The sequence below is a fragment of the Dermacentor albipictus genome, chromosome 8, assembly GCF_038994185.2.
Source record: "Dermacentor albipictus isolate Rhodes 1998 colony chromosome 8, USDA_Dalb.pri_finalv2, whole genome shotgun sequence".
NCBI lineage: Eukaryota > Metazoa > Arthropoda > Arachnida > Ixodida > Ixodidae > Dermacentor > Dermacentor albipictus.
Genome location: NC_091828.1, coordinates 27,969,885 through 27,987,074, shown reverse-complemented (window position 1 = coordinate 27,987,074; position 17,190 = coordinate 27,969,885). Strand labels below are relative to the sequence as shown.

Here is a 17,190-nt window from a genome sequence, read left to right as displayed (position 1 = left end):
TGCTACGGCATGAGCCGGGCGAGGAGAAGAGGAAGAAGACGTGAGCTGGTGCAGCCTCAGGACGCCATCTTGACTTTACCATCAATCTCGTCCCTTGAATAAAGCCGGTTTAACATTAACCGTAACAATATATTAGGTTATAGCGGCGATGCATGGCTGGCGTCTGCAGGTATTCTCCCAACCTTGTAGCGTCCCCTTGTTGAGATCGGTGGTGGGTGGCCACCATCGCCGCCGAATTTTCCTGCTCTATATGGCAAATAACTTTCCCCAGCTACCTGATCCCTCCCTGAAGAGGGGGCGCACCGATGAAACATTCGCTTTCTTCATGCAGCCAAGGCAATCTTTTCCAAAGTACCATACATAGTACCGTCGTACCAATATTCCAAAGTACCGTTGTACATAGAACGATAAGAAAACAGTCAGAATGATCTTACCATTTGTTGTAGCGAAATCTCTCACTGAAGCAATGGGCCCAGGCTATAAAGTAACGACGATGGGGAGTGACGATCTTCTCGAACTCCGCGACAAAGTGCAGTATGACAATCTCGCGAAAGTTGTAGTATTTGGGGAAATTTCCGTCTCAGTGGGCCCACACAGATCAATGAACACAGTGCGCGGGGTCGTCTCAGAAGACGACCTCCTCGAACTAAGTGAAAGGGAACTGCTTGAAGGATGGCAAGACCAGAACGTAGTCAAAGTACAAAGGATAACATTGAGGCGAGATGACAAGCAAATACCTACCAAACACATAATTATTACTTTCGGAACCTGCAACCTACCTCAAACAATAGAAACCGGTTACTGTAAGCTTCGCGTCAGGCCCTATATTACAAATCCGCGTCGATGCTTCAAGTGTCAGCGCTTTCGGCATGGGTCGCAGAACTGCAGAGGACGTACTACTTGTGCCAAGTGTAGTTCTTCTGAACACACTTCTGACATCTGTACATCAACAAACCACTGTGCCAACTGTGAAGGAGATCATCCCGCCTACTCGCGATCTTTCCCTACTTGGAAAAAAGAGAAACAAATCATAGAACTGAATTTAACACTCAGCCTACCTTTTCCAGAGGCACGTAAGCGTTTCTCACTCCAAAACCAGTCCAGTCCTTCCTACACCGATGTGGCGTGCCGCGGGGCAGCGCTACATCTTCTGGCGGCCGCGCAAGTAACACGGAGTGGGACGGCGGTTACGCCATCAGCCCCCCTGGCGGGAGCAGCCACGGCCCTTCCGCCCCCTACCACGAAGGGCCAGCAGACCTCCGAGCCTGCCGGTCCCAGGGCCACTGCTCGTGCAGACAGCTCGTGCGGACGTCATCCAGCGCCTCTGACGAGGCGATGGATGTAACAAAAGCTTCTCCGGCGTCAGACGCCGAAGGAACGACGCTGCTCCCTGGAGCGCGCCAACAAAAAAGAAATACCCCGCATGAAGGGGCCTGGAAAGGTCCCTTGAGCCAACCTAATTGATATCTCTTGACACACACCATAAAACACTTCCAATATGGCCACACAGGTAATGCATTGGAATGTGAGAGGTCTAATACACAATCTTGATGACATTAAGGAACTCCTTCGCAAGTTTAATCCAAGAGGGCTGTGTGTGCAAGAGACACACCTCAATCCTTCACATATTAGCTTTCTCAAACAATATGCCATTTACCGCAAAGATCGCAGTGACGCCTACGCCTCGTCAGGCGGTGTTGCTATTATATTTGATAAAGGTTTCACCTGTAAGCATTTACATCTGCAAATGCCCCTTGAGGCAGTGGGAATCAGAGCCATGCTATTTGATAAGCTAGTTACAGTTAGCTCTCTCTACATTCCTCCGAGCCACCAACTTTCCAGAACAGAATTCGAGAGCTTTATCGCAGAACCTCCCGAACCTACATTGTAGTAGGCGATTTAAACGCACACAACACCCTCTGGGGAGGTTCTCGTTGTAATACGAGAGGGCGCTTATTAGAAAGCTTACTTTTGTCTTCCAATGCATGCCTACTAAACAAGAAAGAACTCACATTCTACAGCGTGGCGAACAAAACGTTCTCATCTATTGACTTAAGCATAACATTAAGTACACTAGTGCCATACCTGGAGTGGAACGTGATCGAAAATCTATATGGGAGTGACCATTTCCCAATTGTCTTAAAATTAACAAAAAGCGACAAGTTTCCTCCACATCTGCCCCGTTGGAAGGTCGACTGTGCTTACTGGAAACGATACAGAGAGCTGACACATTTGACCTGGGATGGTACCTGTACTCTCTCAATCGATGACAGAGTGTCCTATTTGGCGGCATTTATAACTGATGCTGCACCAATATGTATCCCTCAAACGGCTGGATCACCCTCTAAACGACGTATTTCTTGGTGGAATGAGCAGTGTAAGGAAGCCCGCAATAACCATTAGGTCTGGAGTCGCCTTCGCGACTGCCCAACTACCGAGAACTTGATCAGCTTCAAGAAAATAAAATCAGATGGTAGAAGAACGCGCCGCCTTGCCGAAAGGAAAAGCCGGCAAATATACATCTCGAGTATAAATTCATATACAGACGAAAGAAAAGCCTGGAACAGAGTAAACAAAATAAAAGGCTGCGAAACTCATCCTCTACCATTAGTAAACACACAAACAGATATTCTTGAGGACCAGGCTGACTGTCTAGGAGCACATTTCGAGCACATTTCCGGTACATCTCATTACACAGATACATTCCTAAAATTCTGGCTACAAGCAGAACAGACGACTCTGGGTGGGAAAAGCACATCCAATGAAGTATACAATCATCCATTTGGAATGGCTGAGTTCCAAGCCTCACTGAACTGTTGAGTCCGCTCAACAGTTCGCAGAGAGTCCGCTCCAGGAAGTGACAGAATAATGTATGAGATGATCAGACACTTACACCATGAAACCCAAAAAACACTACTGTCACTCTTAAATTCCATGTTCTCTTCCGGCTACATTCCTTCTGTCTGGAAAGAAGCAATCGTAATCCCTGTTCTCAAAGAGGGCAAGGACCCTTCCTCATCCAACAGTTATAGGCCTATAGTTCTGACTAGTTGTCTATGCAAATTATTTGAGAAGATGATTAACCATCGCCTTATCCATTTTCTTGAAAGCAACAAGGTACTCAATCCCTTTCAGTGCGGATTTAGGGAGGGTAGATCCACGACATATCACCTTGTCTGCATCGAGACAAATATCCGTGATGCCTTTGTCCACAAATAGTTCTTCCTGTCAGTATTTTTAGATATGGAAAAGGCATACGACACAACCTGGCGCTTTGGTATCCTCCATGACCTGTCTGAAACGGGAGTTCGAGGCAACTTGCTGAACTTGATTCAGAGTTACCTCGCCAATCGGACGTTCCGTGTTAGAGTTGGCAACGTTCCGTCTCGTCCATTTACGCCAGAGGCTGGTGTTCCACAAGGTGGTGTGCTGAGCTGCACTATTTTTATTGTCAAAATGAACTCAATCCACACTGCCATAACACATACTATGTTTTATTCTGTATATGTGGATCCAGATAGGTTTCAAATTATGTAACCTAAGTATCTGCTAGCGACAAGTACAGCTTTGCATAAATAAATTATCTAAGTGGGCGGACCAAAACGGCTTCAAGCTAAACTCACAAAAAAGTACATGCGTCCTGTTTTCTAGCAAGAGAGGCATACTGGCGGACCCCGCAATAGATCTAAATGTACAACGGGTATCTGTGAGCCATGAACACAAATTTCTAGGAATCCTTTTAGACACTAAGCTGACTTTTGTACCACACCTGAAGTATCTGAAATCAAAGTGCATCAAGTCTATGAACCTGCTGAAGCTCTTGTCACGTACATCTTGGGGAAGCGACAGGCGGTGCCTTTTAAAGCTGTACAAAAGTCTAATATTAACACGCCTTGACTACGGAGCAATAGCCTATCATTCTGCCGGACCTAGTGCTCTGAAAATGCTACATCCTATTCACCACTTAGGTAGCTGGCTTGCTACAGGTGCCTTTAGGACTAGCCCTGTGCAAAGCCTCTACGTTGAATCAAACGAAGAGTCATTGTACTACCAAAGGACATATTTAACTTTCTCCTACGCCCTGAAAGTTAGCTCAGATGTTAAACATCCTTGTCATTCTACTATATGCGACTTGTCTACTGGTAGGCTCTTTCGTAACCGTCCAGCCACCAGGCCTCCTCTGTTCCTCCGGTTGGAAGCACTCAGAAAAAACAGGGGTCCCTCTTTTGCACAGTGTCCTAATGGCTCCTGCACGGCTTCCACCGCCTTGGGAGTGGCAGACTATCCAATATGACATCTATTTCTTAGAAATATCGAAACGAGCCCCGGAGGCACACATATATTCGCACATTCTGGAACTCAAGAAGTACTCATGTGATGAATTTTACACAGGTGCTTCGAAGTCTCCAGCTGGTGTTGCTTACGCAGCTCTGGGACCCTCACTTTTAACATCTGGACCACTAAACCTACACACCAGTATCATTACAGTGGAAGCACACGCCATTCTTAAGGCCATTCAACACATACGGCTCACAAATATCACTAAGGCTATTGTCTTCACAGACTCATTAAGTGTAGTGAGAGCCCTAATAAGCTTACGAAAGCATAAAAATTCGGTTTTTAATTAGCTGTATAGCATGTTATGCTCCGCATATATGTGCAACCAAGCGATTATCCTGTGCTGTGTACCTGGCCATAAAGGTACAAAAGGCAACGTAGCTGCTGACGAAAAGGCTACGTCAGTGAGTTTTAGCGACACAGATGGAAATATCCCCATTCCTGCCACAGACCTAAAGCCCTTTCTGCACCGCAAATTGAGGAATCATTGGCAAGCAGAGTGGGATACACAAACATTGAATAAGTTACATAATTTTATTACAAAACCAAGATTGCGGAATTGGATAAGTGACGAAACAGCACGGTACAAGGAAGTACTTCTTTGCCGATTAAGAATAAGACACACTTACAGTACTCACTCTTACCACTTGACTGGCGGGGATCCTCCTATTTGTAGTAGGTGCGGCGATAGCCTGACAGTCCTCCATGTTCTTGTCCAGTGCCCTGCAATAGAAACAGAAAGGAAAAAGTATTTCCCTTCTGCATATCGGGAAAATATACCTCTCCATCCTGCATTTTTTTTAGTGACGAACCATTTTTTAAACTGCAAATAGTCTTAGGTTTTTTAGCCGAAACCGACACCCTGAAAATCATTTGGCCAGGCAATGTTTAGCACATGACTAACAGCCCTGCATTCAAGGGCTCTCTTGAAACTCTGGTGTCGGTGTTGTTTTATTGCATAATGTTTTAACGAAAGCCCATTGCCATAGCCCACATCACTGCCTAGTCACCGTCATTATTTGAGCAACTATATATTCTACGCCCCTTACAGCTACAGATTTTAGGCCCTTTTACAGCCATGTGACATCTACCATGAGGAATTCATTGTGCACGCCATCCATAATACATCGTCAACATTACCACTTGTCATGGCGCTCTTTGGCCAAACCTGGCCCTTGCGCCATAATACACCACACATCATCATCAGAACGTATTGCGACATCATCTAAGCCAAGACACTCTACCAGCCGCTTGGTAACCGTGTACCGCCACCATAACCATGTACTCGCAACAATTTGTCGAAAAGGCTTGAAAACAGTAGGGTGCATTTTATCTCCAAGCGTCGACAAACCACGTTACCTTGGTTCTGTCTAGCTATGTGGCGTTTGCATATTTTTAATGTTTGGCTAAAGTTATGTGGGACACCCTGTATATCGGTGGAGCGCTGTGCTGCTGATCAAGAAAATTCATATTTGACAGAATAATTCAGGTAATAAAGACGATGCTAGGGCTCATCAAGTAGACTCACAGGAACCGGTATATAGTGCCACACGTTGAACGTTTTCTTTGCGCTGTCGATTTTTAAGAATTTTTCTCTTTGAACACACGAATACACAATTCTAGACAGCCGTGACGGAGGCTGCACATTGCTCAGCCATATAAACTAGATACTCGAAGAGCATAGCTGCAGGCGCTTTTCGCGCCTCCCGTGAGTGCTCGATGGTCACTGAAGGGGCAAATGGAGCCACAGAGTATCGCACAACTACTCTCGTTTTCATGTTGTACAGAAACGCATCAGCCAGATGTACTCAGCGCCCACCGGTGGCGCTGTGCGCCGGCAGCCGCGCGCTCCGTTTATGCTGGTAGAGTCGTGCATGAAGCACCACTTAACAATGCATGACAACACAGAAAGTTTGCAAAGTGTCCAAGGTGTCAAACGCCCTAAGATTTGCAAAACAAAGAAGGAATCGTGAGCCATTGCACTATGTGAAGGTGGATGACCAGCGAAGCTGTGTCCAGCTCACGCCAAAGAGGTGACACAGAATTTTGGACAAAGGTACCAACACATTTGTTGTCCTGATCGCTGGACATCATGACGAAAGGTACGCCGACTCATTTATTTTTACACATCCGCGTTCACCCCTGTTATATATTCGTTATATACATTGGTGTCTGCATTTCGCGGTATATTGAGGCAGACAAATTGAGACCGAAATCACCGCACCGACTGGCAGTGGGCCAGTGCCGTCAACGCCTACGCAGAGGGAGAGGCAGTATCGGAACGCTAGCAGGATGAACGGCAAAGGAGCCAGCACTGGAAAAACAACGACGACGGCGAACGCGCGAGCAGTCGCACGAGCCATTGCTCATGAAGATAATTTTTGCTCACACAGATTTGTTGACAGACGTAAAAACTGCACAGAACCCTAGCCATAAAGAGGTTCGCTATAAAAAGGAATCCTTGTGCGCGGGCTTAACGATTCGTCTGTTAGGAGAAACGCGCAGTATTTTGCTGCTCTCCTTAATGAGTGGAAAATTTCCAGGTATCCTAGCTATCGCCTAAGAGACGCGAAGGCGAAAGTCTTTCAAAGCCCTCTGTAATTCACCCTAATCCACTTTAATCCACCATTATCCTCATTAATTCACCTTACTCCACGCTAATTCATCGTTAATATTCCTTCAACCACCCTAATCGAACTTAATCCACTATAATTCACCTTGATCCACGCTAATTAACTTAATCCGCCGTTATTCACTTTAGCCGACCTTAATGCTCCTTCAGTCTCCTTTATCCACTCTAATCCTCCTTTATGCAGCTTAATGTAACTTAATCCATCTCAATCCAACCTAATATACCTTAATCATTTGTTTACCCTAATCCACCTTAATCTATAATCCACATTAGTGCACCCTAATCCTCCTTCATCCATTTCATTCCATCTTAATCGATCTTGATTTATGCTAATTTGCCTTAATTCTGCTTCATCGACCGTAATCGCACTTAATCTACTTTAATCATCCTTCAACTACCCTAATCAGCCTTAATCGACCTTAATCCACTATTATACACCTTAATTATGTTTTATCCACCTTGATGGCCCTTAGTACGCTTTAGTCCTTAATACACTTTAATCCACCTTAATCCACCCTAATGCACCTTAATTCAATCACTAATCAGTCATTAACTTTGCTAATTACTTATCATAAAGAGCTAAGGCTTCTGCCTTCATAATTATTAAAATGACCTTCGTCACTGATACAATAGTGCAAAAATTTAAATGCTGATAAGTTTAAAGAAACGTTCGACAATATCAAAAACGCACTAGTATGAACAGCAACAGGAGCGGCACAAATAGAAGCAAAAGCAAAGGTGTTTTGTTCCTCGCTGAAACTAACGGGAAGTTTATTTTATTATAACTTGTAGCTTAGATTCTCTTACTTGCTTTGTAACGTTTTGCCAGCGCACATAATGCGGCACTTGTGCACACATAAACATAAACGCACTTTTAGGTTCATACAAGAACTTTCTAAGTTCATTGCAATCGTGGTTTCCTCAAAGCGGGTCAACAATATTTTTTGGACGCAGTGTTTAGCTGTTGTGTTTGTAGTCATTTTTAGTGAGAAGGAACATGCATGCAGATAGTAGGAAATATTGATCATAGCCAAAAGGCCCACGCGCGATACCTGCGAATCGTTTGTCAGTTTTGGCCCCTTCTGGCTGACCAATGAACCGAAGCCGTTCAAATGCAACGTCAGAAAGGGGAAACTGCTCGCTAACATGGACACACAATGACGTCTGTTCGAGTAGATACTTACGGGTCAACTCTTAAAGGGAACACTTGAGCGCAAAGCATGTGCAGCTTTGCCTTTCTCGCAACGATACAATCGCCTAGATGGGAAGCAGATAAGATAACTTGCACATGGCAGCTCTGAATCCTTTCGGCGCACCTGCGCGGTGTACTGACATTGCTTCCCCAGGCACTTGTTGGGACATTTGCACTCACTGGTATACTGTCTGCCTAGTTCTTTTGTTTGCATCGTGAATTGAGATACTCCAGATGCTCTACCGTAGTAGCGGAACTGCGGTTCCCTCCGCCGACCGCTTCCCCGTAGCCCGAGACTCTCCTCAAGTTTACGGCTTTGGTTGAGCTTGCCGTGGGGGCCGGGCGGCGACTGTCTCGGGCGGGGGGTAGGCGGTGCTGTGGGAAGCTGGGAGAACGGACGGATGCAGGACGAATAGGAGGAACTGGTCCGCAAGCACCCATTAATGGCCGCTCTAACGAGATCTTCAGACGTTAAAGGGAGTACCTTTATTTGTATAACTGTAACTTCAAGAATAAACGACAGTATATGCTTTAAACGGCAGTGCCTTCCCGAACGATCATCAGCGACAACAACGATTAAGTATTACAACACAATTAGGGTACCAGCTAAGTCAGAGTTGCGCACCTGAGTGTTCCCTTTAAATGTGCATCGCACTATACGTGAATGGTCGTTCTGAAAGTCCCAATAATTACGCTTCACACAAGTTCTCGACTCTAATTTATTCGACGTCACTTGAAATACAACGCATACCATAGGTGTACTGAGCTGTAATATAATGCAACTTTTTTTCATAGGCTCCGGTGTAGCCAAGTCATTTCCCTGGATATAGCGAAGTTTTCCAAGTTCTTGGGTCGATTAGGGGCACTGGCACAGCAGACAACCTATTCTTCCGAAGGGTGTGGGTACTCGCTGCACAGCTGATCTGTCCTTATGCATGCGTTGCCCATATCAGTAGGCATGTGTGAAGGTTTATTTTTTTTTAATTTCATCTTTAGAAGTCGCAGTAGATTTTCGTGAACTAGAGTTAAAACAGTATATTCATGCACACCAAGCATATACGCTCGTGCAGACAGAGCGCAATCGATAATCTCATTACTGTTCTTGATTATGCAGCAGGTGTTACCCTTTGTAGATGGCAAGAACAAGTGCCTGCTGCCAATATGCTAATCTAACTTTGTAGAGTTCATTTTTTTTGTTCAAAGTGTGATTTTTGTGGGAAAATCTTCTGTCGTCCATTCCAGATAAGCCTGAAATTTGCAGACGTGTGTCACCTCAGCGCCGGCGGTTATGCCGTTATAGAAGGAAAGTACAAGAAGATTGACAGCGCTCTCTCCGGGTGAGTGAACATGGACTGGTGACCTGTAAAAAAACAACCCTTCGACCCAAAACAGGATGGTCCTTTGATAACACACATGAGGATCATCGCTCTAAATGCTAGAAATCGACACGCTGAACCACCTGATGTCGATTTCACACGATCATTTATTTATGCGATGCCGATAGGCGACTGGCATAAACATGGCGCAGCGGGATGCCTACGTGAACTGGAGCGCTGTGGTAGTAGACGCTAACGTCGATGTGAATGTTAGTGCCGGAAACCGCAACAAGACATCCTTACTCATAAGCATCACTTGTGTCGCGTTACAGAACGGGTAATTCATCCTTTCTGCTTATTTCGCCATCTAAGCAGTCCCACAGATGATATGCCGTCGTTTAGACGGAAAAATAGATGTTGTTAAGGAAGCTCCCGAAGTCTTCAATATATAATGACACTTATGAAAGACATTATACTCCAACTATAGCTATTCTGTTTTCGTTCCCTCCATCCCGCAAACGTGAAATAAATTACGGGGCTAAATAAATTAAATTACTGCCCTACCAACAGCCAACCAATCCTTTAGGTTTGTCTTAATTCACAACCAGAAATGGTTGCCACGGGTATACCGCGAAGGGTTCCTTGGATATATTAGGCCATCTCTGTTCTAGAGCTAGACACGGGAAGCCGCGGGTGCACATAAATGAACTGAGTGACAATCCGTTTCCTTACTCGCTGTGCCTTATCACGACATTTAGGATCGTACATATCAGAACAAGCGACGACCATCACGGCCTAGCTGTGCCAAACTCGAGTCGACCATCTCATGTAGGGAAACCTGAATGTGCGGGCGAGATTGACCTCCACATCTGCTGTGGTGCTTTGAAATAATTGCAGGATTCTCATCGGTGTGGACAAGTCTGGCGACCCGGAGTTTCACAAATTCCCCAGCTACAATAACCCTCAGGAGGTCGTGACTATCCTGGTCTCTATTGGCGAGAAGTACTGCGCGATATCGAGCGGCTCTAGTCACGTGCAACTCAACAAAGTGCAGCCGGGCGACGACTTCGTGTGGCTGGTGGTGAACAACATTGACATCGATAGACTCGAAATTGTAAGTGGCCAAAGCAAGGCTCTCCGCAGTTTACCGGGAAGCAGAACCACGCGAGGTGTATTTAAGGCGCCTCAGAATTCAGCGCTAATTCGGTGTTCAGTGCTTCTCACTGAAAACATTAATTAACGATCTTGAAGCCATGAGCAGACACTTGAGAACACACAGATGGTTAACATTGCCTCGCCACGTTTTCACATATTTTTCTGCTTTCATTTCTCCCCGTTCTCTGTTTTCGAAAAAAGAAGATAGAAACAAGTAATATCGCTGCGGCGAATACGCACTGCCGCTTGAGCGCCTCTACGCAGAGCTGTCTGAAGCACGCCATCGCTTTGGCGCCTAGCGAGAGCGGAGCAACCCACTCGGTAATTTTCCTCCGACTTAGTGTTGCTTCATGCATCTACGCTAATAGGATTATGGTTGCAGTGGCATCTAGAGAATGCCGAGTAATACACACGCAAACTTCGCTGAAGTTACCAGCATTTCTATGGCGGACAACATATATGACATGCAAGGTGCAAGGTGAATGTGCACAGAGGATGTACCATGAGTGATGCATAATTTTCGACAAAACTATGGACACTATCAACACTTGAGTCATTAAGAAAATTATACGTATGTAGTTGAAACACTACAGATAATGCACTATTACCTATAGTATTTTAAGAAGCTTTGTGGTCTTGCATGCCATAATTACGATATGACTATGAGACGATGAGCACAACGAGAACAAGGTGCGAGCAGGAGCCAAGGTTTCGACAAATGAACTTGCCTTCTTCAAGGCTGCACCTTGGGTCACGTTACTCTCGTTGTGCTCATCGTCTTGAATTTCTATCTCCTGCCTTCCCCGTGTCTTCCCTATATGACTATGATGTACGCCGGAGTGGTGCTTCAGAAAAATTTAGACCACTTGGGTTTCTTTAATGTGTAGCCAACGTATGGTACACGGGCATTTTTTTTTTTTTGCATTTCGCCCCTATCGAAATGTTGCCGCCACGCCGGGAATTCAACCTCGCAGCCTCGGCCTTCGCAGCGCAGCGCCAAAGCCACTGCGCCGCCACGACGGGTATCTGTAACACTTAGTGTGCACTATGAATAGTACTGTCGAAAGTGCACTGACCATAATCTAAAACGGCACGTTGTACCGCAAGTAAACACCAAGACGTAAACTTCGCGAACGTGTCCCTGTCCTGCACACCACATTAAGGTAACCACGGGTGGGATCAAACTTGTTCCGGCGTAATCAGCCATGCGATCAAGATTAAGTCGTGAAAGCCTTTGACAGCTACCCTGTGGTTATTAGAGCGCGAGTATTCTAAGCACTTTGCTCAGTGTGAGACAGTATCTGTCATGTTTGTGCAAGAAGGTACAGTATTGGTCGCATTTATTGAGCGGACATTCCAACTTGAAATCAATCAATCAATTTATATCATTTCATAAAAATACTTTACAGTAGAGGCATACGGAAAAAGTTTACATAGTAAAAACTGAATCAGGGCTTTCTATTCATGGTTAACATAAAAGTTACGTTAGCAAGAAACACCAACTGCATTGGTACAACTATAGAAATGAAAAATAATCAAATGCAGATATAAGTAAATTAAGATATTATTAGACAACAATGTATCGGCAGTAAGCAATATTGTCAAACTAGGCAAGACTAACATAAAAGAGGAGGAAAAGAATAAAAGAAATAAAATAAAAAACAAGCTTAAGTAAGATGTTGAACTACATAAGAATGGCAGGTCTAAAACGAAAGTCCGTTGATATAGTGCATGCACTATGCCACATACGTATCACATAAAAAAAATTTTCTGTTGATGGAAAGCGATGGGCATTCTGGCGTTTTATGACAAATGGTAATGTAGTCCATGATAATATGGCTGGAATGTGAACTGTCTGTTTACCATAATTAGTGCGCACTTTGGGCAGAATGAAGATATTATGCAGCGCGAAACGTGTTAAGTTAGTGTTTGTTAAATATGATATAGGAATTACAAACAATGACATTTCTTCGTTCATTAGTTTGAAATGAAAGTGACAAGGTTGTACTTGAAAAGGATGGCAACGTCCAGAATGTTATTTGCTTGTAGTAACTGTTTAGCATTGGCGATGTGCGAACTCGACGTGATTATTCTAATCCCCTGGTTCTGTATGGTTTGTATCAGCTTTAGGTGAGTAGCGTACGTGTTACCCCAGGAAGTTATGCAGTAATTAATGTGATAGTGTGCAAACGCGAAATAGGGTGAGAACAACACAGGTCTTGAAAAGATTGGACATGTCCTAATGATAATGCGTATTCCATGAGATAACTTCTTTAAATGAGTTATATGGCGATGAAATTTTAGGTTACAGTCAATAATAACACCTAAGTATGTGCATTCTACACTTGCTGATAATAAGTGGCTACCAATGGAAATGGGCGGAATGCTTACTGATGATTTATTTTGGGAGGAGAATTAAATAAATTTTGTTTTAGTGGGATTAATGGTAAGTCTATTCATTTTGCCCCATTCTAACAAGTTATAAAGATAACTATGAAGCCTTGTTATTGCAGTTACCATCATTCTTCAGAATGAGTAGTTGTAGGGTCATAGGCATATAGTATACACTTAAGGGATATGATGCATTTAGGTAGATCATTAATATAAAGTAAAAACAATAATGCGCCCAAATTGGATCCTTTTGATATACCTAAATTAGTCATTTTAGAATTAGAATAAGCATCGGAAACACTAACAACCTGCTGTCTGTCTCGTAAGTAGCTGCATAATAGTAGTAAAGGAGGACCTGTTATACCTATTGAATTTAGTTTAACATTAAGAATCTTGTGATCAGTGCTATCAAATGCCTGTGAAAAGTCTACAAATAAGGATGCTGTGAATTTACCATCATCAATGGCTTTCTTTATTTAGTCAGTAAGAGATACAAGTGCTAGGTAAGTAGAGTAGCTGGATCAAAATCCAAATTGGTCAGGTGAAATAATATTAAATTTGTTTAACTGTTTGATTAATCGTTTTCGATTATTTTCTCGATGACCTTCCTAAGGAAGTGTAAAAACACAGATTGGTATATAGTCAAATAGCAATGAGCGATCACCTTTTCTAAAAACTGGAATAACCCTGCCATGTTTAAGCTAGCGAGGCAAGGTCCCTGTTTTAAACATGAGAATAATAATTTCAGACAGTAAAAATTATATTGATTTAAAATTAAGATGACCACGATGAATGTTGTGCAGTCGAGCACTAGTTATATTTAAATTGCTAATAGTACTGATACCACCTCACGAGGAGTGGTTGGAAGCATATAAAGTGATTGTGGAAGACGCTTTGATGCATGTAAGTTCTGTTCAGTTTGAGTGGGGATATTAGGGGAAAAAATTGCTGAAAGCATCCTCAATACCTTAAGTGGTCCTAAAAAGTATTACCATCGTGGGATATTTTAGGTATGCTGTCACCTCTTTGCCTCCTATTCAAAAGTGAGCTTACTATTTACGTTTTTTTTCTTTACATCAGAACCGCATTTGAGTATCTTTTCTTCATAATATTTGATTTTAGGCTTTTTAAGCCGAGAAGAAAGTGTGTTGTAGAATTATACCGCGCAGGTAGGTTTATGTGGAATGATTGTCTCTTTGTTCCTTTTGTAAACGTTTTCTCGTCTGCGCACGGCTTTTAGCATACTATCGGTGACCCATGGGATTTGAGGTGAAGCCGCTTTCTTTTTGCATTTGCGTATCTGATGGTAGGAATGATAGTGCGATAACAACTTTGTTAGAAATCGCGTGAAGGCTACCTGCGGATCATTGCTGTCAAGAGTGAAAGACCAATCAGTGTGCGATGCAGCTTCCGAGACTCATGGGATCTGAGGTGAAGCCACTTCCTTTTGTATTTGCGTATCTGACAGTATGAAAGATAAACGAGAAGAAAGGGGGTTAACCGAGGGGCCCGATTTTTATTAGTCATATCATAAGAGGCCAGCAGACACTTACACAAAGGACAGCATGTGTTGTCCTTGGTGTCAGTGTCTGTTGGCTTTTTATAGTCTGAAATATTGTGTGATAAAAACTTAGTTAGAAATCGTGAAAAGGCTACCTGCGGATCATTGGTGTCAAAAGCGAAAGACCAGTCAGTGTGAGATACAGCTTCTGAGAATAACTTTCATCGAAAACAAGTTTGGTTCAAGAGTTGGAATAGGAATAGTGTGCAGATGTAGCGCTCAGAAAGAGGGGAAAATGGTCAGTAATGTCACTTTCAAGTACACCTGCATCAGATGGATTAAAAAGATTAGGCAGTATATGATCGATTAGAGTTCTAGAACCCCCAATAACTGAACGTGTATGGACATTAACAAGACATTCGTAACCAAAACCCTGAAAACAAGATTAATAAGTGACAGAGCTCGGGGATGACTCCACTAAATTTATGTCCATATCACGCATAATTACGACATTTTTTGTCTCCTTGCATAAATTTTCCATTATTTTTTTCGAGAGAAATACAAAATTCTGGAACTAAAGAGGAAGGTGAATGGTAAACGCAAGAAAACTTCATACTTTTCACAAATCTAGCTCGATTATATACAACAGTCGTATATCAATGTTGATATTTATGCCCTGTTTTACATTGACGTGTTTTCCTACTCGCTTTCTCTTGTTATATTTTGTCTAAAAATAATCTACACATTCCTGTTTGGGTTGCAGAAGGTAACCCAAAATTTTGTTAAATGGAGTTAAGCTTTTTCCACTTCAATACCGATGGATACAATGGCCGTAAAATTGGATATGCGTCTGTTATATAGTGCATTCAATCGTTCAGCGGTAGCAGATTTTGTAGTAACTACTTTAGCGAACGGAGCGCAAACGTCGCGTCGCACAGCATAATCCAGTTCACGCAATCTAATTCTCTTTCATTTTTCTTGCCTTCCAGCACCGAGGAATAAAACCTCGCTAACTCGAACACACTATTTTCCTCACTTGCAAATAAACGGACCTTCTAAACATAATTTTGTAAACAACTATGTGCCCAAATAAACGTGTGTGCGTGTGTTATTAACACACTTCAATGGCTGTCGTTAGCCCCTTTTCATGCAAGTTCCCGCTGCCACTTGGATGGGTCATGTGGCTAATTAGTGATTCACCTTAGTAAATAGATGGAACAAACAAAACCGATTCTGATTCTGATTCTGACGTGTGCGGGCTCGTATCACGTCCGGGTCACCAATCTTGCGGCGTGCAAAATCAGTGATGACGATGAGCCACAATAAACAGAAGTACATTTTCACTGAACAGAAGGCCCCTATAGCGGATGGTCATTCGCCTCGGCGGATGAATCTCCCCGGGCCCTCGCGCGATATGAGCCACGTGCCCGCTTCGCGTCCTAGCCAATGGCCTGTCCCTGGCCCACCGTCGTTGTCCTCATCGTCCTCGACGCCGATGCTGCTAAACTCGTTCAGGTCTCTCTACGCTTTCGCGCTGTGTTGGCCCACCAGTGTCTCGCCCATCTGTGCAAGGAACGCCTGAAAATATTCTCCAGATATGGCAGTGAGGAGCACCTTCATCAAGCTACGGATCAAGCCCAACATCGATCACTCGCTTTCAGCCTGACTGTGCATGAAGCGCGAAGAAAGTCAAACTTACCTTGCTGAACGTAACAGAGTTGGACCCCTCGCCGCTGATTCCGCGGTCAATGCTTACAAAAGCTTTTAGTATAGACAGACTACAAATTTTCAACAGTCCTCAGACGGACAGCTTTGCCTCGTTAGAGATGTACTTTTGCGCGAGTCAGTTATACAGGCTGCTTATAAACAAAATGTGTTAGCAGATGTGTTTTATCTTGTCTGTATTAGTACAAATTATTTCTAAGATGCTTGTTTGCAGAAAAACACTTGATGCAAAAGTTTAAAGAAAGCGTAGTGTTAGCACTACAGGCACGCATTGTTTTCAAAAATAGTTTTGATTTTAAAGTAAAGGTTCTAAGGCTGCTTTGTAACGGCGCACTTCCAGCGAGGCCGTAACCATCAGTTTGGGATCATGACTTGAGTACATGTCTTTATTGCGAGAAAAACTCTTGTGAGGGAGCAATTCGCGAGCGAAGCTCTCTTTGCCTCGAGGATTGAGTGCAGCGACGTGTCGAGAAAATCCGCGGTCCATTACAACACCGAGAAATTCGTGGTGGTTGAGTACAGGCGGCCTCGTTCAATCGACATTGACGCAATATTTTTTACATTGATTTCAGCAAGCAAATAACACCTCATTGTTGAGGGTTGTATGCCCTCACGGCGCAAATACTTCAACCTAGCTGTAGCCACACGTTGAAGCCTTGCACACATTTTCGGACGCGTGAACCTGTGCCGCAGTGGTGCTGATTAACTCTTTCCCTACCGCGGGGAAAAAAAGGGTTTTTTGTTACGCCAGAGTTTTCGTTTTTTGGAGGAACTACTGCACTCAGTATTTTATCTAATACTTAAACAAAAGGCACGATGAATGCACTTTTCATGCATAAAATTTATATTAACGTGGCATATGTCATAAGAAATATATAAATTGCCAAAACGAAGATTGTAGGATAAAATCAAACATGACTTCTAAAAAAACGCTTGTATC

At 43.5% G+C, this 17,190-nt stretch overlaps 1 protein-coding gene across 1 annotated transcript in view; it reads left to right on the top strand.

The window, feature by feature from the left end:
• Positions 1-15,654, top strand: part of LOC135905246 (uncharacterized) — a 100,713-nt gene extending 85,059 nt beyond the window's left edge. The window contains exons 5-7 of the mRNA XM_065436254.1: positions 9,405-9,499; positions 10,376-10,592; positions 15,515-15,654. Of these exons, the coding sequence (XP_065292326.1) occupies positions 9,405-9,499; positions 10,376-10,592; positions 15,515-15,538 (336 nt within the window). The 3' untranslated portion in view covers positions 15,539-15,654. The remainder of the gene's footprint in view (positions 1-9,404; positions 9,500-10,375; positions 10,593-15,514) is intronic.
• The last annotated feature ends 1,536 nt before the right edge of the window (positions 15,655-17,190 follow it).